General features: G+C 55.9%; 1 protein-coding gene across 1 annotated transcript in view; it reads right to left on the reverse strand.

Moving 5' to 3' along the window:
• The window catches only part of LOC139702433 (serine/threonine-protein kinase ULK2-like), a 110,870-nt gene extending 94,044 nt beyond the window's left edge, over positions 1-16,826 (reverse strand). Inside the window, 4 exon segments of the mRNA XM_071603536.1 lie at positions 11,248-11,308; positions 15,351-15,448; positions 16,125-16,185; positions 16,723-16,826. Of these exon segments, the coding sequence (XP_071459637.1) occupies positions 11,248-11,308; positions 15,351-15,448; positions 16,125-16,185; positions 16,723-16,826 (324 nt within the window).
• Positions 16,827-23,254: the final 6,428 nt, after the last annotated feature.

Raw genomic sequence — 23,254 nt, forward strand, 5'->3', positions numbered from 1 at the left:
ACTGGAGAGCAAAGTTCTACCACCTGAGCCTTATTGAATGAAAAGAAACTTGGAGGGGGAGCAGCGGGAGGGGAGAAAGTGGAATCGGTGGCACAGGGAGAGAATGGCTCAAGGCCCAGATCCACTGCATGGTGTCAGGGGTGGTGATAAGGGTCCCAAGTAACAAGAGGCCAAAGGTCCCAGGGATGGGACAGGGCTATGTTTTCTAAAGGGAGCCCCCAGGGCCAAGATGCCAAATCGAGTTGCCTGGCCCAAGTGAGCATCCTGGGAAAGGGATCAGGAAGGCGGGAATGGCAGAGACAGAAAGGACAGGAGGGCCAAAGCAGGGCACAGCCTGAAGGGCCGCAAGATGGGTGTGGGTGGGGTGAGGGCCAAAACCTCAGCAAGGAACCAAGGCAAGGGACCTAGAAGAGGGCCTAGGCCAGGGGAGAGCAGGGAAAGCTAGATTGGGAAGGCAGAGTTGCACTAGTCCAGGAGCAAGAAGGGCCACTAGAGGATCAAGTGAGAAGCCATGCCAGGGAACAGAAAGCCAAGAGCCAGGGCTTGAGCTGGGCGCTCAGGACAGTGGATTACATTCAAGACGGAAGGCAGGGGATCTAGCAGGGGACTTTCAGCCTCCAGGCCCAGGGCCACCTCCAGGTTTCAGGGTTCCTGGTGCAGGACCAAGCCCCCAGGGAGATCAAGGGCCCCAGGCAAGGGCCAGGGCATTGTTTCCCATAAGGCACTCTGGAGGAGATAAGAACCTATGGTCAGGGTCCTGGCAAAGGAGCCCAGAAAAACAAATGGGGCCAGAATGAGGATGATGGGACGGCATGCATGCTGGTGGGGTGGGTGCCCATATGGGCAAGACCCAGGACCCAATCCAGGCGTCCAGGCAAGGGACTCACCCAATCAATGGTGATGAGGTCTCAAGGAGCAGGAGACCTGTGAATGCCAGAAAAAGGTGCAATGTGAAGGGGAGGAAGGGGCTGCATGAGGACCAAGAGAAGCCAAGGGGCACCTAGGGGAGTCCACTGGCAGGCCCAAGCAAGGGGCCCCCAGGTCAGACCCAACAAAAAGAAACTCCTTGCTCTGCCAAGGGCCATGAGTAACACAGTTAGGGTCTCAGGTGAACACCCAGCCCCAGGGATTGAAGCACAAAGTGATGGGTTTAGGAAGGCCTGGTTGCAGTAGGGGCAGCATGGAAGGCCAGAGGGAAGGAAGAGGGTGACTCAGGGCTGGGTTGGAGCAAGTCCATGTTAAATGCCAGGCCTCCAGCTTCAGGCAGTGAATAGGACTCAGGCAAGTGGCAGGGCTGTGTTTTTCATAGGGAGAATTCAGGGCACAGAGGCGTGCCATTTCTGCTCCTCTTCCCCCAGGTGAATAGATCCTAAGAGAGCTACAAGGACCAAAGGACGGGCCAAAGAGGATACTGTGATGGGATACCTGGTGTGTGGAAGCGGGGGTGGGTCAGGCTGCCAGGACCCATTTAAGCAGCATAGGCTTGGAGAAGTAGTGGGGCAAAGGGTCCAGGCATTGCCAGAATACCACATCATGAGGGAATCAGAGTGGATGCACAGGAGGGGGTTGGTAACAGGGGCCTTAAACCAATGGACTGGACCTCGAGAAAGGCAGCCAGGCACTGAGAAAAGGAGCCAGGCCCAGTAATGGAGAGCCAAGTGCTAGCACCTAGGCCTGCGTGACTGAAATAGGACATGGTTGTCTGTGGGAGCTCTTGTACCTCTACAGCCTGGGGAGATTGGACTGGCTCCTCCCGGCAAAGTCCCTTCCCACCTTGGTGTCCAGGCTACATTTTATACTGCCTCAGCCCATGCAGAGGAGAATCAACCCCTCCAGTAATGAGATCTCTTCCACTTGGGTGCCCATAGGGGCATGTCTCATAATCAGGTGCAGCCAGGGTAGAAGGCACCAGCCCCTCCAGGCAGCATACCACTTTCACCTGGGTTTCAGGGGGAGCTCATATCTAGGTACAGCTAGAGTAGCAGGGAATCGCCCCTATAGGCAAGAGACCCCTCACACCTGGGTTTGTACAGGGGGTTCCTATAGAGCTGGAGCCAGAGTAACAGGGACTCATCCCTCTAGGAGGGATACCCTTTCACCTGGGTGTCTGGGGGAACTTGTATACCTCTGCAGGCAGGGTAAAGGGGATTTGCCCATCTAGGAAGGAGACGCCTCCCAACTGGTTGTCTGGAAAGTTAGTACAGCACTCCAACTAGGGTAGAGGGGACTCGTGCCTCCAGGCAGGAGACCCCTCCCACCTGAGTGTTGTGGGGATCTTATATACACCTGCATTCAGGTGAAAGGGGACTCAACTCTCCAGGTGAAGACCCCTCCACTCTGGATGTGGAGGGAAGCTCATATACCACCACAGCTAGGGTAGAGGGCACTTGCCCTGCCAGGTGAAGAACCCTCCCACCTGGAGTCTGGGGAGCTCCCATACCACTACAGCCAGGTTAGAGGGGACTCAAATCTCCAGTCAGGAAGCCCCTCTCACCTGGGTGACTGGGGGAGCTCCAATACTTCCCATCCAGGTTAGAGGGGACTTGCTCCTCTAGTTGGGAGACGCCTCCTGTGTGGGTGTCCTGGGAGTTCTTATATGGCACCAGCCAATGTAGAGGGGACTTTCCCCTCCAGGTGGGAGACCCCTTCCACCTGGGTGCTGGGGTCTTGTATAGCTTGTATAGCACTAAAGCCAGGGTAGAGGGGACTCACCCCTCCAGTTGGGAAACCACACCCAACTTGGTGTCTGGGGAAGTTTGTATACCTGCACAGCTAGGGTAGAGGGGATTCCTTGCTTTAGGCGGGAGATCCTGCCAGGGTGTCAGGGGAACTTTTATCCTACCAAGACCAGGTAGAGGGGATTCGCACTTCCAGGAAGCATACTCCTCTCACCTCAGTGTCAGGGGGACCTCTTGTACCTCCACAGCTAAAGTAGAGGGGATGCACCCCTCCAGGCTCCAGCCACCTGGGTGTCCAGGGAAGCTCCTATATAGCCTCAGGAAGGGTAGGGGAAACTCACCACTCCAGATGGGAGACCCCTCCCACCTGGGTGTCAGGTGGAGCTAGTATACTGAGCAAGCCAAGGTTGAGGGGACTTGCCCCTACAGGTGGGAGACCACACCCACCTGGGTGTGGGTGGAGGAGCTCATATACCATTGTAGCCAGGGTAGTGGAGACTCGCCCCTCCAGGAAGGAGACCCCTCCCACCTGGGTATACCTGGGAGTTTGTATAAAACCTTAGCTAGGGTAGAGGGGACTCGCCCCACCAGGAAGGAGATTTGTCCCACCAGGGTGTCAGGGGATCTCATATACTACAGCAGCCAGGGTAGAGGGTTCTTGCTCCTCCAGGCGGGAGACCCCTCCCACCAGCGTGTCAGGGGGAGCTCTTATACTGTAGCTGCCAGGGTAGAGGGGATTAGACCTCTATATTGGAGACCCCTCCTAGCCAGTGTAGAGTGGACTCGCCTCTCCAAGTGGAAGACCCCGCCCACCTAGGTGTCAGGTGGAGCTCATATAGCCCAGCAGCCAGGGTAGAGGGGAACTCGCATCTCCAGGTGAGAAACAACTCCCACCTGGGAATGGGAATAAATCCTATATATCCTTAGCCAGGCTAGAGGGGACTCGCCCCTCCAGGCGGATTTCCCTTCTCACCTGGGTATCAGGTGGAGCTCATATACACCAACAGCTATGGTAGAGGTGACTTGTACCTCCAGGCAAGAGATACCTCCCACCTGTGAATGGGGTTAACTCTTATACTGCCTTACCAAGGCTAGAAGGGACTCGCTCCTCTAGGTAGAAGACCCCTCCCACATGGGTGTCTGGCGAGGGGGGATCCTATACACCTGCACCCTGGGTAGCAATGACTCACCCCTCAGGCGGGAGATCCCTCCTACTGGGGGTAGGAGGGGGCTCTTATACCCTCGAAGACAGGGTTGAAGGGACTCGCCCCTTCAGGCGGGAGACCCTCCCACCTGGTTGCAGGGGAGTTCCTATACCACTGCAGCCATATTAGTGTGGACTTGCCCTTCCAGGCAGGAGAGCCCTCCAACCAGGGTGTCATCTGGAGTTCATATACTACTCTAGCCATGGTAGAAAGTACTTGCCCCTCCTGGCGGGAAACCCCTCTCACCAGAGTGTCAGTGGGAGCTCATATACTGCCATAGCTAGAATAGAGTGGACTGGATCCTACATGCAGGAGACCCCTCCCACCTGGGGTCTGGGGCAGCTTGTATACCTCCACAACTAGGCTAGATGGTACTTGCTACTCCAGTCGGGAGACCCTTCCCACCTGTGTGTCAGGGGGATAGTCCATAAAATCACAGCAAGTGTAGAGGGGACTTGCTCATCCAGGTGTTAGACCCCTACCCACCAGGGTGTGTGGGAGGGAGATTCTATAGAGCCACAGCCAGGGTAGAGGGGACTCTCCCCTCCAGTCCTGAGTTCTCTCCCACCTGGGTTTCAAGGGCAGATATTATACCACTGCAGCCAGGGAAGAGGAGACTCACCCCTCCAGGAAAGAGACCCCTTCCACCTGGGTGTCCTGTGGAGCACCTACACTGCTGAGCCAGGGTAGAGGGGACTCCCTCGTCTAGACAGAAGAACCCTCCCACCTGCATGTCAGAGGGAGTTCCTATTCCGCTGCAGCCAGGGAAGAAACAACTTGCTCTTCCAGTCAGGTGACCCCTCCCACTTGGGGGTCTGGGGGAGCTTGATTACTGTAGCAGCCAGGGTAGAGGGGAATCACCCCTACAGGTGGGAGACCCCTCCCACCTGTGTATCTGGGAGAGCTGGTAAACCCCCTCAGGCAGGGTAGAGGGAAGTCACACCTCTAGGTGGGAGACCCTTCCCACCTTGGTGTAGGGGGCGGAGCTCCTATACCACTCCAGTTGGGGTGGAGGGAACTCTATCCTCCAGATGGGAGCCCTCTTCCACCAGGGGAGCTCCAATACCACTGCATCAGGGTAGAGGGAACTCTGTCCTCCAGACAGGAGTCCTCCTCCACCTGGGTGTCCTGGGGAGCTTTTATCCCACTGCAGCAGGGTACAGGGTACTCCAGGCCTCTGGCCGGAGATTCCTTCCAATTGCATGTCAAGGGATGTCCTATAACACAGGAGCCAAGGTAGAGGGGACTTGCACCTCTAGCGGGGAGAACCCTCCCTCCTGGGTTTCAGCAGGGAGTTCCTATACCACTGCAATCAGGGTAGAGTGGACTTTCCCTTCCAATCGGGATAACTGTCCCACCTGGGTCTGCATGAGCTCCTACACATCTGCAGCCAGGGTAGAGGGGACTCAACCCTCCAGTTGAGACACCCCTCCCATCTGGGTGTCCAGGGGAGCTTGATTACTGCAGCAGACAGGGTAGAGGGAACATGCCCCTGCAGGTGGAAGACCCCTCCCACCTGGGTGTCATGGGAAATTTTATATAGCAAGAGCTAAAGTAGAGGGGCCTTGCCCTTCCAGGTGAGATACTCCTCCCACCTGGTGTCGGGGGAGCTTGTATACTGCTAAAGCCAGGGTAGAGGGGACTCACCTGTCCATGCGGAAGACCACTCCCACCTATGTGTAGGGGGGCACTTGTATACCGCCTTAGCCAGTGTACAGAAAAATTGCCCCTCCAGGTGGGATAACCCTCCCACTTGGGTGTCTGTGAGAGCTTGTATACTGCCACAGCCAGGATAGAGGGGACTCATTGCTCCACGCAGGAGATCTCTCCCACCTAGATGTTTAAGGAAGCTTGTATACCTCCACAACCAATATGGAGGGGACTTGCCTCTCCAGTCAGGAGACCACATAATCTAGGTGTGGGGGGAGCTCCTACACCTCCAGAGCCAGGGGAGAGTGGACTTGACTCTCCAGGTGGAAGATCCCTTCCACCTGGTTGTCAGGGGAGTTCATATACTGCCACAGGCAGGGTAGCGGGGACTCACCCCTTGAGGTAGGAGAGCCCTCCCACATGGGTGTAGCCAGGAGCTCCTATGCCACTAGACCAGGGTCAGAGGGATTCACCTCTCCAGGCTGGTGACCCTCTCACCTGGGTGTCAGGGGAATATCTTTTATCACCGCAGCCAGGGTTGAGGGGACTAGCCCCTCCAGGCAAGAGCCCAATCCAACCTGTGTGTCAGGCAAAGCTAGTAAACCACTGCAGCCAGCGTAGAGGGGACTCACCCCTTCAGGTAGGAGACCCACCCACATGGGTGTGTGGTGGAAGCTTCTATACCATTGCAGCTAGGGTTGTGGAGACTCTTCTCTCCAGGCAGGAGACCCTTCACATCTGGGTAAGGGGGGTGGAGCTGCTATACCAATCAAGCCAGGGAAGAGGGGACTTGACCCTCCTGGTAGAAGACCCCTCCTACCTGGGTGTCAAGGGGAGCTCCTATACCATTGTAGTCAGGGTAGAGGGGACTAGCTCCTTCAGGAAGGAGACATATTCCACCTAGGTGTCTGGTGCTGGGGCTTGTATACCCGTCTAGCCAGGGTAGAGGGGACTCACCCCTCTAATTGGAAGTGCCCTTCCACCTGGGTGATGGGGAAGCTCCTATACAGCTGCAGCCAGGCTAGAGGGGACTAGCCAGAGATGCCTTTCACTTGGGTGTCAGGGGGTACTCCTATACCCCCACAGCCAGGGTAGAGGGGACTTGCCTCTCCAGGTGGGAGATCACTCCCACCTGGGTGTTGCAGGGAGCTTGTATACCAAGTTAGCTAGGCTAGAGGGGACTGGAGGTGTGAGTCACCTCTATCCTGGCTGTGGATGTTTTGAGTTCCCCAAAACACGCAGGTGTGAAGGGTCTCCCGTCTATAGTGGTGAGTGCCCTGTACCCTGGCTGCAGCATTATAGAAGCTTTCCCCAACATCCAGGTGGGAGATGTCCCCACATCAAAGAAGAAGTCTCCTGTACCATGGCTGCTGGGCTTTAAGAGCTTCCCCTACACCCAGGTGGGAGTGGTCTCTCATCTGGAAGGGAGAGTCCCCTCTATCCCAGTTGTGGCAGTATATGGGGAGAAAGGGGAGTAAGGGAACCTGTGGCACAGGGAGAAAAGAGCTCAAGGCCTAGATTCTCTGCAGGGTGTCAGGATTTAGTAGCAGGACCCAGGCTGAAGGAGGCCAAAGACCCCAGGCAAGGAGCACTTCTACCTTTTCCCAAAGGAAGCCTGCATGACTAAACATCCCAGTTTCAGCCCCTGGCTCTGGTGAGCATCCTGGGAAAGGGATTTGGAAAAAGAATCCAGAAGGAACAAGGACAACAGGAGAGCTGAAGGAGGGCACAGTGTGAAGTTCTGGAAGAAGGGTGTTTTTTGGTGTGGGCCAGGACTGTAGAAAAGAGCCCAGGCTAGAGATCTAGAGGAGGGCCCATTCTAGGGGAGAGCAGGGAAGGGTGGGCCAGGCAGGCAGGGGTTGCACTAGGGTTGTGAGATGCAGTGAAACCAAGGGAAGCAGGGAAGCAGCCACAGTGAGGCCCACAGTTCAAGCCCAGGGAAGCACAGAGCGAGAAGAACCCCCAGAGGCTCAAGAAAGGAGCCAGTCCAAGGAATGGAGAGCCAAGTGCCAGCGCTGGGGCAGGTGGCTCAGGATAGTGGACAGTGCTGGGGAGGTAAGGCAGGGGATCCAAAAGCAGGGGTGAGGCACAAGGCCCAGTGCCACTGCCATGTGTCAGATTTCCTGGTGCTGCCCCAAGGGCCTAGGGAGTACAAGTAGCCAAGTCAAGGGTCAGTGTTCTGTTTCCCATAAAGTGCCCTGGCCCAGATGAGGATCAAGGGCCAGGGACTAGGCCAAAGGGCCTGGCAAGGGCCAGGGGTCAGGAGGAGTGCTATGCAAGGGTACAGTGTAGGTCGCAGTGTGTTTAGAGAGGGGCAAGAGTCAGGACCCAATCAAGGATCCCAGGTAAGGGACCAACCCTGCCAAAAGGTATCAGTGACTTAATGAGCAGGAGGCCCCTGCTCCAGGAAAAAGTGCTAGGAGAAGGAGAGTTAGGATTGGCACTAGGATGAGAAACAGGGGGCTGCACAAAGGGCACAGAGGGGAGTGCACTAGGGGGCCAAATCAAGAGGCACCCAGGACAACACTACAGGAAGAGACACCACAGAAAGGAACACAATATGAGTAATGGATTAAGGAGCTCAGGCTGGCAGCCAGGCCAGGGGACTGTAGGGTGAATTGTAAGGATGAAGGAGGGCTGGGTTGGCTTAGGGGCAGCTTGTAAGGCTAGAGGGCAGGAGAGGAAACGTAGGGGATCACCCAGATCAAGGTCATTACTAGGCCCAAGTCTACTGCCAGTTGTCAAATTTGGGCGTCAAAGGTGGCCTAGGCCAGAGGCAGGGCTGTGTTGCCCGTAGGAATCCTTCAGGGCCCAGAGGCCAGCCAATTCCACTCCTCTGCCCCAGATGAGCAGATTCTCAGAGAGAGACAAGAACCAAAGGAGGGAAATGTGACAATTCCCTTTGGTCCATGATGGGGGGGGTGTCTGTGGGGACCAGCAACCATTGGAGAAGACCAGGCTTCGGTGAAGCAGGGGAAGGTGAGGGTCCTGTAATAGACAAAATAACACAGTACACGGGGAACAGAGGAGAGGCACAGGAAGGGGGCCACGCAAGGGGCCTGAAATCAAGGGACAGGTACATGGCCCTGGAGAAGGGTGAGTGGGGGCTCCAGCAAGGAGTGAGTCCCAAGAATGGGGAGCCCAGTACCAGGACCCGGTCCTGGGTCCCATGGAAACAGACAGAGCTGGGGAGGGGAGAATGGGGAGGAAGGGTATTGGGTGATGCAGTGAGAGTAAGGGTCAAGGCCCCGGTTCTCTGCTGGGTATCAGGATTGAGGAGCAGGGCCTGGGCAGAGAGTCCAAAGTCCCAAGCCAGGGGCACAACTTCGTTTTCCCAAAGGGAGCCCACAGGGCCAAATGCCCAGTTCCAGTCCCCTGCACCTTGTGAGCATCCTGGGAAAGTCATCTTGAAAAGGGGCCCAGCAGAGACAGGGATAATAGGAGGGATGAAGGAGGGTACAGCGTGAAAGGCCAGAGGAAGCATGTTGATGGAGTGCAGGCCAGGACTTCATAAAGGAGACCACACTAGGGACCAATGTTGTAGGGACAAAGGAGGCAAGGCACCAAAGATAGCAGGAAACAGTTTTATTTGGCTGCAGTCAGGTTCAGAGGGCACAGCTTTTGCTGTAATCAATAAATCCCCTGAACCCTGATTTCAGGCAGTTTCAGAATTTTATACCCAGCATGAAATGGGAGGGGTTCAAAAGTTCACAGTCTAAAAAAGTTCATATAAAAGCAGCTTTTTTTTTTCACTTTTTTTGGGCAAGTTAACTGTTCAAGGAAAACTCCTGAGATGGGGGGGAGAACTTCTTTTCCCCATTTTTCCTCTCCCTGCCAGTTGTTAACATGAAGCCCAGTTGGTAACATATCTTAAAACATGTAGACATCTCTGTGAGGCCCAGCTCAAGGACAGCAGCCTTGTTTGCACATTTCTACAATCTACTATACTGGATATGTTTGTGAAAATCTAGTAAGGGGTGACCAGCATCTGGAGTGCTGGTATCTTCTTGGCCAGTGGCCAAGTAAATCATGGCAATAGGAAAATAGGAAATTAGTATACACTGAACTCTTTTGCAGAGACTCTTTTGCTGAGAGTCCTACAAAGAGCCATGGTGAAGAATGCTGGAGAAAACCAGTTAAGACTTTTCTTTGGAGGAAGGGATGACACTTCAATACAAGGAGAATAGAGGGGAGGCACAGGAGGGGGCTCAATAAAGGGGCTTGAAATCAAGGGAAAGGGACAGAGTCCTGGAGAAGGATGGCCTCAAATAAGGAGCCAGGTCCAGTAATGGAGATCTGAGTGTGTTGTTCCGGGCAGGGGTCCCATGCAAACAGACAGGGCCATAGAGGGGAGGGAGGGGAGAAAGGTCCACAGGTAGCACAGGGTGAGGAGGGCTCAAGGCCCAACTGCACTGATGGATTTCAGATTTGGGGAGCAGGGCTCGGGCTGAGGGAGGGCAAAGCGTCCAGAAAAAGGGGAAGGGCTACATTTTTGATAAGAGAGCCCACAGGGCCAAAGGCCAGACCTAGTCCCCTGGCCCTGGTGAGCATCCTGGTAAAGGGATCAGGAAAAGGGGCACGACAGGGACAGTGACAACAGGAGGTCCCTAGAAGGGCACAGCAGGAAGTGCCTGAGGATGCCTGTTGATGGGGTGGGGGCCAGGACCCCAGCAGGGATACCAGGCTAGAGACATAGAGGAGGGCCCCATCCTGAAAGAGCAGGGAAGAATGGGACTGGGAAGGAAGGTGGCACTAGGGTTCTGTCATGCAGGGAATCCAAGGGAGTAGGGAAGCAGCCCGAATGAGGGGCCCCCGAAGTGAGGAGACAGGCCAGGAAATCAAGAGACAAGGGTCAGGCCTGGGGCTGGGGGATCAGGACAGTGGACATGGCAGAGGACGGAAGGCAGGGGTTACGGTACTGGGGAGGCAGGCTCCAGGCCCAGGGCCATTGCCAGGACTCAGTTTTCCAAGAGTAGGACCAAGGGCCCAGGGAGAGCAAGAGACCCAAGCTAGTGACAGGGCTCTCTTTCCCATGAGGTGCCCTGCCCAGACAGGAGCCATGGGAAGAATGATGGGAAGGGAGAGTGGGGGGTGGTGGTGGGTGCAGAGATGGGCAAGAGCCAGGACCCAAGCCAGGATCCCAGGCAAGGGACCAATCCCACCAACAGAGCATTAGAAACCCAAGAAGCAGGAGGTCAGAATTCCAGGGGAAAGGGCAAGTGGCAGGAGAGGAAGGGTTGGTGCTAGGATGTGGAAACAGAGGGCAGAGAAAAGGGCACTCAGTGGTGTGCACTAAGGGGCCCAAACAAGGAACTCCAGGTACTCCCCAAGGCAAAGTGACAACTTGCGATGCCACACAACACGATAAACAGGGACCAGGGCTCAGGCAAACAGCCAGGTCCGGAAACTGGAGCGCGGAACCTCAGGGTTAGAGAGGGCTAGGTTGCAGTAAGGGCATCATGCAAGGCTAGATGATAGGGGAGGGAAGGGAGATGATTACACAGGGCAATGTCAGTGGAAGGCCCAAGTCCACTGCCAGGTGTCAAGGTTTGGAAGGCTAAGGGGGCCCAGGAGAGAGGCATGGCTGCATTTCCCATAGGAGGCCTTCAGGGCCCAGAGGCCAGCCAATTCCACTCCTCTGCCTTAGGTGAGTAGAACCTGTCAGAGAGACCAGTACCAAAGGAGGGCCAAAGGAGGGCATTTTGAGGGGATACCTTGCATCCAGAATTGGGGTCGGGGTCGGTGGGTGCCAGGATCCCTTTGACGTTTCCCAGGCTAGGGAGACACAGGGGGAGGGGAGTGTCTGGGCAGTGCCCGGATACTAGAGTACATGGGGAACAGAAGGGAGGCCCAGGAGTGGGCCAGAAAAATGGGCCTGAAAACACGGGACATTGACAGGATCCTCCAGAATGGTAGCCAGGGATTCAGCAAGGGAAGAGACAAAAGAATGGAGAGCCAAAAGGCAGGACCTAGGCCCATGTCTCATGAAAACAGACAAAACTGGGGAGGGGAGAGAGAATAGAAATGGGAGTAGGTGGCGCAGGGAGTAGAGGGCTCAAAGACCAGGTCCACTGCTAGGTGTTAGGAATGGGGAGTAGGGCCCTGGTGATGGAGGCCAAAGGGCTCAGGCAAGGGGCAGGGCTACATTTTTCCAAAGGGAGCTCAAAGAGCCAAAAGGCCAGGTCAAGTCCCTGGCCCTGGTGTGAATCCTAGTAAAGGGATCAGGCAAAGGGGCAGGGACAGGGACAGGGACAACAAGAGGTCCAAAGAAGGGCACAGCAGAATAGGCCAGAGAACATGGCTTCTTGGGTTGGGGGCCAGGACCCCAAAAGGAGACCAGGATAGGGACCTAGATGTGGTACCATGACAGGGAAGAGAAGGAAAGGGCAGGACAGGGCAGATGTGCATAGCTAGGGTTCTGCAAGGAATGGAATCCAAGGGAAGCAGAAAATCGGTGCAAGTGAGGGTCGCAAAGTCAAAGCCCAGGGACACTGGGAGCAAGAAGGGGCACTGGAGGCTCCAGGGAGGAGCCAGGCCAGGGAAGTGAGAGCTGAGGGTCAACGCTGGGGCAGGCAGCTAAGGACAGTATACAGGACCAGGGAGATAGGCAGGGGATCTGAGAGGCGACAGGCAGGCTCAAGGCCCATGGCCACTGCCAAGTGTCCAAGTTCCGTTTTCAAGACCAAGGGCCAAAGAGAGCAAGGGGCCCAGGTGAGGGGCAGCGTTCTGTTTTCCAAATGGTGCCTTGGCCCAGATGAGAATCCAGGGCCATTGAACAGGCAAAGGGGGCCTGACAAGGGACAGGGCCCAGGAAGAGGGAGGGCATGGCGCTGGGCCACGGTGGGTGCAGAGAAGGCCCAGAGCCACAACCAAGCAAGGAGACCAGGCAAGGGTCTCACCCCACTGACCAAAAATGAGTGACCCAAAGAGCAGGAGGCTCCTGGGGTCATCCAGTTAAAACACAAGGGGATGGGAAGAAAGGGTGACATGAGAAGGAGGAGTCAGCTGGAAGCACAGGGCAAAGCAAGAGAAACATGCTAGGGGGCCCAATACACAATGACACCAGGCAGAGGCACAGGATGTCAAGTGACTCAGGCACACAGTCAGGGGCTCAGTTGAATGTTCAGGGTCAGGGAGGGCTGGGTTGGTGTTGTAGAAACACTGAAGGCCAGAGGGCAGGTGAGGAAAGGGAGGGAATGGCGCAGGGCATATCTGGTGCAAAGCACAGTTCCACTACCAGGTGTTAGGTTTCTGGCAGCGAGGGGGATCAGGCAAGGTAAGGGCTGTGTTTCCATAGGGATATTTGAGGATGTAGGGCTCAGTATTCTGCCCTGGCTGAGTAGATCCTCAGAGAGGGAACAGAAGCAAAGGAGGGCCAAAGGAGGAGACTGTGAGGAAATTCCTTTCGTCTGGATTTGGGGAAAATCAATGTGAAGATGGACCCAATCAAGGAGCCCAGTCAAGGCAGAAGCAGTGAAGGGAAAAGTCCGGACAGTGCCAGGATAGCACAGCAGAAGGAAAACAAAGGGGAGGCATATCAGGGCCCCGAGTAAGGGGCCAGAAATCAAGCTACAAGAGCAGGGTCCTCAAGAAGGGCAGCAGGGGCTCAAGCAAGGAGCCAGGACTAGGAATGGAGAGGGAAGTGCAAGGGCCGGGGCCATAGGCACATGAAAATGGACAGGCCTAGTGAGGGGAGGGAGGCAAGGCAGGGGCCTGGTGGAGTAAAGGAGGGAGACTTAAAGCTTGGGCCCACTGCAAGGTGTCAGCATCTGGGAGCAGGACCCGGGCTGAGGGAGGCCAATTGGCCTATGCAAGTGGAAGGGCTATGTTTAACAAAATGGAGCCTCCAGGGCCAAGAGGCCTGGTCTAGTCTCCTGGCCTATGTGAGTATCCTAGGAAAGAAATCAGGAAAAGGGGCCTAGCAATTACAGGGAGGACAAGAGGGCCAAAGGAGGGCACAGCGTGAAGGGCCAGAGGTCTGGTGTGGGTGGAATGTGGGACAGAATACAAGCACAGACCCCAGGTTAGGTACCTAGAGAAGGGCCCAGGTCAGGGGACAGCAAGAAAGGGTGGGGCCGGTAAGGTGGTGCTGCACTAGGGTACTGTAGTGCAGGTAATCCAAGGGGAGCAGGGAAACAGCCCTAGAGAGGGGCCCGCACACCAAGCCCAAGGATACACTGAGCAAGAAGGACCATCAGAGACTCCATTGAGGAGCCAGGCCATGGAATGAAGAGTCAAGGGCTGTGTCAGGGGTCTCAGGTAAGTGGAAAAGGGTGGGGAGAGAAGGCAGGGGATTTAACAGGGCAGACACAGGCTCCAAGCCCAGGGCCACTGCCAGATTTCAGGGTTCTGGGGGCAGGACCAAGGGCCCATGGAGAGCAAAGGCCCCAGCCCAGGAGCAGGGCTCTCTTTCCTATAAGGCACACTGGCACAGATGAGAATCCAGGACCAGAGACTGGCAAAGGTGGCTGGCAAGAGAAGGGGGGTAGGAAGAAGGCAATTGGAGGGCTCCAAACAAGTTAACAGTGGGTGTGGAGAGGGGCAAGATCCAGGAACCAAGCAAGGAGTCCCGGATAGCTACCGACCTGACCCAAGATGATGAGGATCCAAGAAGCAAGGGACCACACAAAGGGAAAGAAGGGAAGCAGAATGGGTCATTTGAGGATGAGGAGATAGGTGGTAGGTGGGGGGTCGGCACAAGGGGCACCAGGGGAGTGAGTTAGATATCACAAGAAAGGGGTCCCCGCGTCCGACCCCACACAAAGAGATACCATGTAAAGCCATGTGACACTATCCCACACAATGAATGAACACAGTCATGGGCCCAGGCAAGGAACCAGGCCTGAAGACTGGAGCACAAAGGGTCAGGGTTTTGGAGGGCTGGGTTGGGTCAGGGGCAGCATGTAAGGGGAGAGGACAGGGGAGGGAAGGAATGGGATCAAGAAGAGGAAGGTCCGCACAAGGCCCACGTCTATTGGCAGGTGTCAAGTGTTCTGGCAGCCAAAGGAACCCAGGTGAGGGGCTGGGCTCAGTTTCCCATAGGAAACTTCAGGTCACAGAAGTGGGCCAATTTCACTCCTCTGCCCCAGGTAAGTAGATACTCAAGGAGGCACCTGGACTAGAGCAGTGCTAGGGAGGTTACAGAGAGGAGAGTGGGGAGCTTGTGGCATACAGGGAGGAAGGCTCAAGGCCTAGGTCCATGGATAGGTATCAGGGTTGGGGAGCAGGACCCGGGTTGAAAGAGGCCAAAGGGCCCAGGCAAGGGGAAGGGCTACATTTTCCCTTAGGGAGCCAGGGGGGCCAATAGGCCAGGTCCACTCCCCTGGTGTGGGTGTGAATGCTGGGAAAGGGATAAAGAAAGGGGGCTTGAAATGGACAGGAACAAAATGAGGGCCAAATAAGGGCACAGCGGGAAGGGCCAGAGGATGGGAGCTGGTGGGCTAGGGCCTGGAACTCAAACACGAACCCAAGTTAGGACCTAGAGGAGGTCCATGCCAGGAGAGAACAGGGAAGGGCAGGGCTGGGCAGGCGGGCAGCACTAGTGGACTGCATTGAAGGGACACCAAGAGGAACAGGGAAGCAGCCTAAGCAAGAGGCCCACAGTCAATTCCCAGGCATGCTCTGGGAAACAAGGGGCATCAGAGGCTCCATCAAGGAGCCAGGACAGGGAATGGAGAGCCAAGGGCTGTGGCTGGAGCAGGGTGCTCAGGACAGTGGACAAGACTTGGGTGCGAAGGCAGGGGAGCCAACAGGGGAAGGTAGGTACAGGCCTAGGGCCACTGCCAGGTGACAGGGTTCTGGGTGCAGAATTAAGTACCGAAAGAGCATGGGCCTAGGCAAGGGGCAGAGCTCTGTTTCCCATATGGTGCTCTGGCCCAGATTAGAATCCAGGGCCAGGGACCTGGCAAAGGATGCCTGGAAAGGAATGGGGAATGGAGGAGGGCAACTGGAGGGCAGGGTGGGGAATATTGGTGGGTGCTCAGAGGGGCGAGACCCAGGACCCAAGCCAGCAGCCCAGGAAAGGGACCCAGAAGACCAATCATGAATGAGAGACCAAAAGAGAAGGAGACCCACAAGTGCCAGGGGAATTCGCGAAGGGAAGGCGATGAAAGGGTTGCACGAGGACCAAAAGACAGAGAAAAGTGCAAGGGGCACCTAGGGGACCCTGCTGGCAGGCATAAGCAAGAGACCCCCAGGTTAGACCCAATACAAAGAAACTCCATGCTACTCTAAAGGACGTGAAAAAAGTTGTCAGGGGCTCAGGCAAGCAGCCTGACCCTGGGACCTGAGAGCAATAGACCAAGGTTAGGGAAGGCTAGGTTGGGGTAGAGGCAGCATGCAAGGCGAGAGGGCACTGGAGAGGAGGGAGGGGATATCTCAGGGCTGGGTTGGAGCATGTCACATGTTAACTGCCAGGCATCAAGTTTCAGGCAACAAAAGGGACACAGGCTAGTGGAAGGGCTGTGTTTCCCACTGGAAGCATTCTGGGTGTAGAGGCCAGCCAATTCCACTCCTCTGCTCCAGGTGAGTAGATCCTCAGAGAGGGTCCTGGACCAAAAGAGGGGCAAAAGTGGGCACTGTGAGGTGATACCTGTGTTGCAGAGTTTGGGGTGGGGTCAATGGGCAGCCAGGACCTATTTGAAGAGCCCAGGCTAGAAAGAATCAGGGGGAGCAGAGGGTCTGGGCAGTGCCACAATACCTCAGCATAAGGGGAATAGAGGTGAGTCATAAGAGGGGGCCAGTAAAAGGGGTCTAAAACCAAGGGACATGGATAGGGTCCTGGAGAAGTGCAGCCAGGGGATAAAGCTAGGAGCTGAGCCCAGTAATGGAGAGCAAAGCACTAGCTTCTGACCTGGGTGAATGAAAAATGACATGGTTGTTTGTGAGAGCTCTTATACCTATGTAGCCTGTGTAGAGCAGACTGGCTCCTCTAGGCGAGAGACCCCTCCTACTTTGGTGTCCAGGCTAGCTTTTATTGTGCCTCAGCCAGTGTAGAGGGGACTTCCCTCTCCAGGCAAGAGACCCCTCCCTCCTGGGTTTGTAGGGGGGCTCCTATACAGCTGCAGCCAGGATAACAGGAACTCACCGCTCCAGGCAGTAGAAACCTTTAAGCTGGATGTCTGAGGGAATTCATATACCTCTACATGCAAGGTGAGGTGAACTCGCCCCTCCAGGCAGGAGAACCCTACCTCCTGGGTGTCTGGGGGATGTCGTATACCACCAGAGCCAGGTTGGAGGAGACTCGCCCCACCAGGTCAAAGACTCTTCCCACCTTGGTGTCAGGGGTGGTCATATTCCACAGCAGCCAGGATAGAGGCGACTCGCCCTTCCATATTGGAGACCTCTCCAATGTGGGTATGGGGGGCTGCTCTGACAGTGCTGTAGCCAGGGTAGAGGAGACTCACTCCTCCTTGCTGCAGAACCCTCCCAACTGGGTGTAAGGGAGAGCTCCTACACCACTGCCTCCAGGGTAGAAGGGACTCATACCTCTAGGCAGGAGACCTCTCCCACATGGGTGTCTCAGGGAGCTCCTATACAGCAGAAGCCAGGGAACAGCCAACTGGCCCCTCCAGGCGAGAGACACCTGCCATTTTGGTGCCAGGGCAAGGTTGAATTCTGCCTTAGCCAGGGTAGAGGGAACTCACTACTTCAGGTGGGAGACCCATTTCACCTGGTTGTCAGGGGGAATACTTATTCAGCTGCAACCATTGTAGATGGGACTCTCCCCTCAAGGCAAGTGACCCCTCCCCACTGGGTGTGTGGGGGAGCTCCTGTATCTCCAAAGCCAGGGTGGAGGGGACTCACCCCTCCAGTCAGGAGACAACTAAAATCTGGGTTTCAGTGGAAGCTCCTATAACAACACAGGCAGGGTCCCAGGAACTGTACCCTCTATGCAGGAGACTCCTCCCAACTGGGTGTCAGGAGAGTTCCTGTACTGCAGCAGCCAAGTACAGAGGAATTGCCTCTCCAGGCTGTAAAATGCCTTCCACCTGGGTATCTCAGGTAGCTTGTATATCAACTTAGCCCGGGTAGAGGGAATTTGTCCCTCCAGACCTAGTGTGGGTGGAGCTCATATATCACTGCAGCCAGTATAGAGGCTACTTGCTGCAACAGGCTAGAGACACCTAACACCAGGGTGTCAGGGGGAGGTTGGATACTGCTACAGACAGGATAAAGGGGACTCGACTCACCAGGCAGGAGACCCCTCACATATGTGTGTCTGGGGAATTTTGTAGACTGCCACAGCCAGGTTAGAGGGGTCTTGCCTCTCCAGGTGAAGACCACTCCCACCTGGGTGTCAAGGGGATCTCCTATATCACTGCAGCTAGGGTTGAGGGGAATTGCCCTTCCAGGCGGGAAACCCCTCCAGCCTTGGTGTTCAGGGGGACCTCCTTAACCGCCACAGCCAGTGTGGAGGGGACTCGCACCTCCAGTCAAGGGACCACTCTAACTTGGGTGTCAGAGGAGTCCTACACTACAACATTCAGGGTAGAATGGACTCACCACTACAGGCGGGATACCCCTCCCACTTGGGTGTTGGCAGGGGTGGTGGTGGTGGTGGTGGTGGTGGTGGCTCATATACCTCAGCAACAAGGGTAGCAGGGATTTACCCCTCCAGGGGAGATACCCCTCCCACCTGGGTGTCTGGGAGCTCCTATACCACCACAGTCAGGGCAGAGGCTTTCACCCCTGCAGGCGGAGACCTCTCTCACCTGGGTGTTCAGGGAGCTTTCATAGGGCACCAGCCAAAGTAGAGGGACTCGCCCTTACAGGCAGGAGACCTCTCCAACCTGGGTTTCCGGGGGAGCTTGTATACCGCATTAACCAGGGTAGAAGGGACTTGCCTCTCCCTGCGGGATACCCCTCTTACCTGGGTGTCTGGGGGAGCTTGTATACTGGCACAGCCAGTGTAGAGGTAGAGCTCATATACAGCTGCAGCCAGAATAGAAAGACTCGCCCCTCCATGCGGGAGACCACTTCCACCTGGGTGTCAGGAGGAGCTCCTATACCACTGCAGCCAGGGTAAAGTGGACTCCCTGCACCAGGTGCAGCCAGGGTAGAGTGGACTTGCTCCTCCAGGCGAGAGACTCCTCCCACATTGATGTCAGGGCTAGATTGTATTCCTCCTTAGGCAGGGTATAGGGGACTCACCCCTCCAGGTGGGAGACACCGCCCATCTGTGTCTGTGTGTGGGGTGGTGGAGGGGTTCTATACAACTGCAGCCAGGTAGCAGGGACTGGCCCCTCCAGGCAGAACACTTGTACCTGGGTGTAGGGAGGAGCTTGTATCCTGGAGCAGCCAGCATAGAAGAGACCCAAGCCATGGTAAAAGGGACTCACTCCTCCATGAGGGAGACTCCTCCGACATGGATGTCTGAGGGTAGCTTTTACATGTCCGAATACAGGGTTGAGGGGACTTGCCCTCTAGTCGGGACACCCCTCCTAACTGGGTGTCCATGGGAGCTCATATAGCACTGCAGGCAGGTTAGAGTGGACTCGCACCTCCAGGCCAGAGACCCCTCCCAACCTGAGTGTTTGGGGGCAGCTCTTATACCATGGCAACCATGGTCAAGGTGCTCACACTCCAGGCAAGAGACCCCTCCCACCTGTGTATGAGAGGGCTCGTAAGCCACAGCAGCCAGGGTAGAGTGGACTTGCCCCTCCATGCGGGAGACCCCTCCCACCTGGTTGTCCCAGGGAGCTTGTATACCACAGCAGCCAGGGTACCAGGGACTCACCACTCAAGGCGGAGACCCCCCCACCTGGGTGTTGGAGGGTGCTTATATACTGGCCCAGCCAATGGAGAGGGGACTCATCCCTCAAGGCAGGAGACCCCTCCCACCTAGGTGTCCTGGGGAGCTCCAATACTGCTGCAGCAAGGGATCTCATGCATCCAGGCAGGAGATCACTCCCACCTGGCTGTCAGGGGATTCTAGCCTCCTGGTGGGAGACTCCTCCCAATTGGTGTCATAGGAGCTCCTATACCACCTCAGCCAGGGTATAGGGGACTTGCCCCTCCAAATTGGAGAACCCTCCAATCTAGGTGTCAGTTGGGGGCTTTTGTATCCCTGTATGCCTCCACAGCCAGGGTAGAGGGAACTCACCCCTCCAGGCCAGAGACCCTCCCACCTGGGTTTGTTGGGGAGCTCCTTTACTGCCACAGCCAGTGTAGAGGGAACTCATGCCTCCAGGCAGGAGATCCCTCCCACCTGGCAGTCAGGGAAAGCTAGTATACCACTTCAGCCAGGGAAAAGGGGACCTGCCCCTTCAGTCAGGAGACCCCTCTCACCTGTGTGTCACAGGGAGCTTGTAGACCACCTTAGCCAGGTAGAGGTAAATTCACCCTTCCAGGCAGGAGATCATTCCCTCCTTGGTGACCAGGAGCTTGTATACTGCATTAGCTATGGTGGAGGGTACTAGCTCCTCCAGGCAGGAGAACCCTCCCATCTTGCTATGGGGGGGTAAGCTTCTATACCCCTGCAGCCAGTAGAGAGTGGACACACCCCACTAGGTGGGTAACTCCTAAACCCTGGCTGTCAGGGAAGCTCATATACCACAGAGGTAGGGAAAAGGGGACTTGCCACTCCAGGCGGGAGAACCCACCCACCTGTGTGTGTGTGAGGGGGAGCTCTTATACCACTACAGCCAGGGTAGTGAGGACTCACCCCTTCAGAAAGAAAACCCCTCCCACTTGGCTGTCATGGGGAGCTTGTATACCACTTTCACCTGGGTAGAGAGGACTCGCCACTCCATGTGGGAGACCCCACCCACCAGGGTGTCAGGGAGGAGCTCCTATACAGTTCTAAGCCAAGGTATAGGGCATATGCCATTCCAGGCAGGAGATCCATCCTACATGGGTGTTAAAGGTTGCTCTATACAGCTGCGGCAAGGGTACAGAGACTCGCCCCTCCAAGCTGGAAATGCCTCCCTCCTGGGTGTTGGAGTGGGCTGGTATACCCCTGCAGTGAAGGTAGAGGGAACTCGCTCCTTTAGGCTGCAGAACCCTCTGACCAGGATGTCAGGGTGAGGGAGAACTTATACCATTTCTGCCAGGGTAGTGGGGACTTGCCCCTCCAGACAGGAAACCCCTTCCACCTGGGTGTCTCTGGGAGCTTGTATACCACCTTAGCCAGGGTAGAGAAGACTAACCACTCCAGGTAGGAGACCCCTCTCTCCAGGGTGTCAGGGAGAGCCCTTATGCCACAGCAGCCAGGGTAGAGGGGAATCGCCAGAAGATCCCTCCCACCTAGGTGTCTGATGGGGGGGGTTCATATACAGCTCTAGCCAGGGTAGAGGGGAGTAACCCCTCCAGGAAGGAGACCCCTCCCACCTGGGTGTTGCAGGGAGCATGTATACCAACTTGGCCAGGGTAGAGGGGACTGGAGGTGTGAATCCCCTCTACACTGGCTGTGGAGGTACATGAGCTCCCCGCCGAAACCCAGGTGGGTGGATTCTCCCTCCTGGAGGGGTGATTCACTTCTACCCTGGCTGTGGCTGTTTTGATTTCTCCCCAATATTCAGGTGTGAGGGGTCTCCCACCTAGAGGGGCAAGTGTCCTCTATCCTGGTTGCAACAGTCTAGGAGCTCCCCCCAAAACCCAGGTGGGAGGGGTTTCCTGCATCTAGGAGGGAGTCCCTCTACCCTGGCTGCTGGGCTATAGGAGTCCCCTGAAACCCAAGTAGGATTTGTCTTCCATCTGGAAGGGTGAGTCCTCTCTCTCCTGTCTGTAGTGGTATATGGGGATAAAGGAGAGTCAGGAGAATGGGTGGTGGGGTGAGAGGAGGGATTATGGCCCAGATTCACTGCAGGGTATCAGGATTGAGGAGCAGGCCCCAGGCTGAAAGAGGCCAAAGCCCCCAGGCAAGGGGCACTGCTACCTTTTCCCAAATGAAGACAATAGTGCCAAATATCCCAGTTTCATCCACTGGCTCTGGTGGGAATCCTGGGAAAGGAAACTGGAAGAGGAGCCCAGCAGGGACAAGGACAACAGGAGGGTGAAAGGAGGGCACAGCATGAAGTGCTGGAAGAAGGGTGTTTGTGGGGTGCGGGTCAGGACTGCAGAAAGGAGCCCAGGCTAGGGACCTAGAGGAGGGCCCAGGCTAGGGGAGAGCAGGGAAGGGTGGGGCCCGGCAGACAGGGGCTGCTCTAGGGTTCTGAGATGCAGGGCAGACAAGCAGAGAGGGGAAGTGGCCCCAGCAAGGACCACAGTTCAAGCCGAGGCAAGCATGGAGCAAGCAGGACTCCAAGAGGCTCAAGAGACGAGCCAGTCCAGGGAATGGAGAGCCAAAGTCCAAAGCTGGGGCAGAGGGCTCAGGACAGTGGACAGGGCTGGGGAAGGAATGTAAGGGATCCAGCAGGTGGGAGGCAGTTTCGTGGCCCATCACCAGTGCCAGGTGTAAGGGTTCCTGGTGCTGCCCCAAGGACCTAGGGAGAGCAAGTAGTCCAGTCGTGGGTAAGGTTTCTGTTTCCAATGAGGTGCCCTGGCCCAGAGGAGGATCAAGGGGCAGGGGCCAGTCCAAAAGGCCTGGCAACAGACAGGATCAAGGAGGAGTGCAATGTGAGGGCACAGTGGGGTTCGTGGTGGGTGCAGAGAGGGGCAAGATCCAGGATCCAATCAAGGAGCCCAGGTAAGGGACCAACCCCAATGAAAGGTATTAGGGACCCAATTATCAGGAGGCCCCTGCTCCGGGAAAAAGTGCTAGGGTAAAGAGAGGTAAGACCAATGTGATTCTGCAATCTGTATACAGGGTAAAATTGGGAGTTCATAACCCACTTGAATCAAAGTGTGAAATATGATATGTCAAGAACTATGTAATGTTTTGAACAACCAACAATAAAAATTTTTAAAAAAAGAGAGGTAAGATCAGCACTCAGATTAGGAGACAGACTGCGATAAAAAGGGCACAGAGCTGAGCGAGCTTGGGGACAAATCAAGGGGTGCCCAAGTCAGACACAACAGGAAGAGACACCACAGAAAGCAATGCAACCAGAGAAATGCAGTAAGGAGCTCAGGCTGGCAGCCAGGTCAGGGGACTGTAGGGTGAAGAGTCATGGTGAGGCAGGCCTGGGTTGGCTTAGAGGCTGCTTGCAAGGCTAGAGGGCAGGAGAGGGAAGGCGGGGGATTGCCCAGGGCAAGGTCATCACTAGGCCCATGTCCACTGCCAGTTGTCAAGTTTGGACAACAAAGGGAGCCCAGACGAGGGGCAGGGCTATGTTGCCTATAGGGATACTTCAGGGCCCCGCGGCCAGCCAATTCCACTCCTTTGCCCCAGGTGAGTAGATCCTCAGAGAGAGACCAGGACAAAAGAAGGGCAATGTGAGGGATACCTTTTGTCTGGTATTGGAGGGGTGTTGGTGTGGAGCCAAAAACATTGGAGGAGAACAGGCTATGGAGAAGCAATCATAGGGCAGGGTCCTGGCAATGACAAAATACAACAGTACAATGTGAACAGAGGGGAGGAACAGGAGCAGGGTCAAGCAAGGGGCTTGAAATCAAGGAACAGGGACAGGGTCCTTTAGAATGGTGACTGGGGTCTCCAGCAAGAAGCCAGACTGAAGAATGGGGAGCCAAGTGTCAGTACTCGGTACTGGGTTCTATGAAAACAGATAGGGCTGGGGAGAGGAGGCAGGGGAGTAAGGGTAGTGGGTCCTGGAGAGAAGGGCTCAAGGCTCGGGTTCACTGCTGGGTGTCAGGATCAAGAAGCAGCGTCTGGGCAGAGAG

Source organism: Marmota flaviventris, chromosome 17 (genome assembly GCF_047511675.1).
Source record: "Marmota flaviventris isolate mMarFla1 chromosome 17, mMarFla1.hap1, whole genome shotgun sequence".
Classification (NCBI taxonomy): domain Eukaryota; kingdom Metazoa; phylum Chordata; class Mammalia; order Rodentia; family Sciuridae; genus Marmota; species Marmota flaviventris.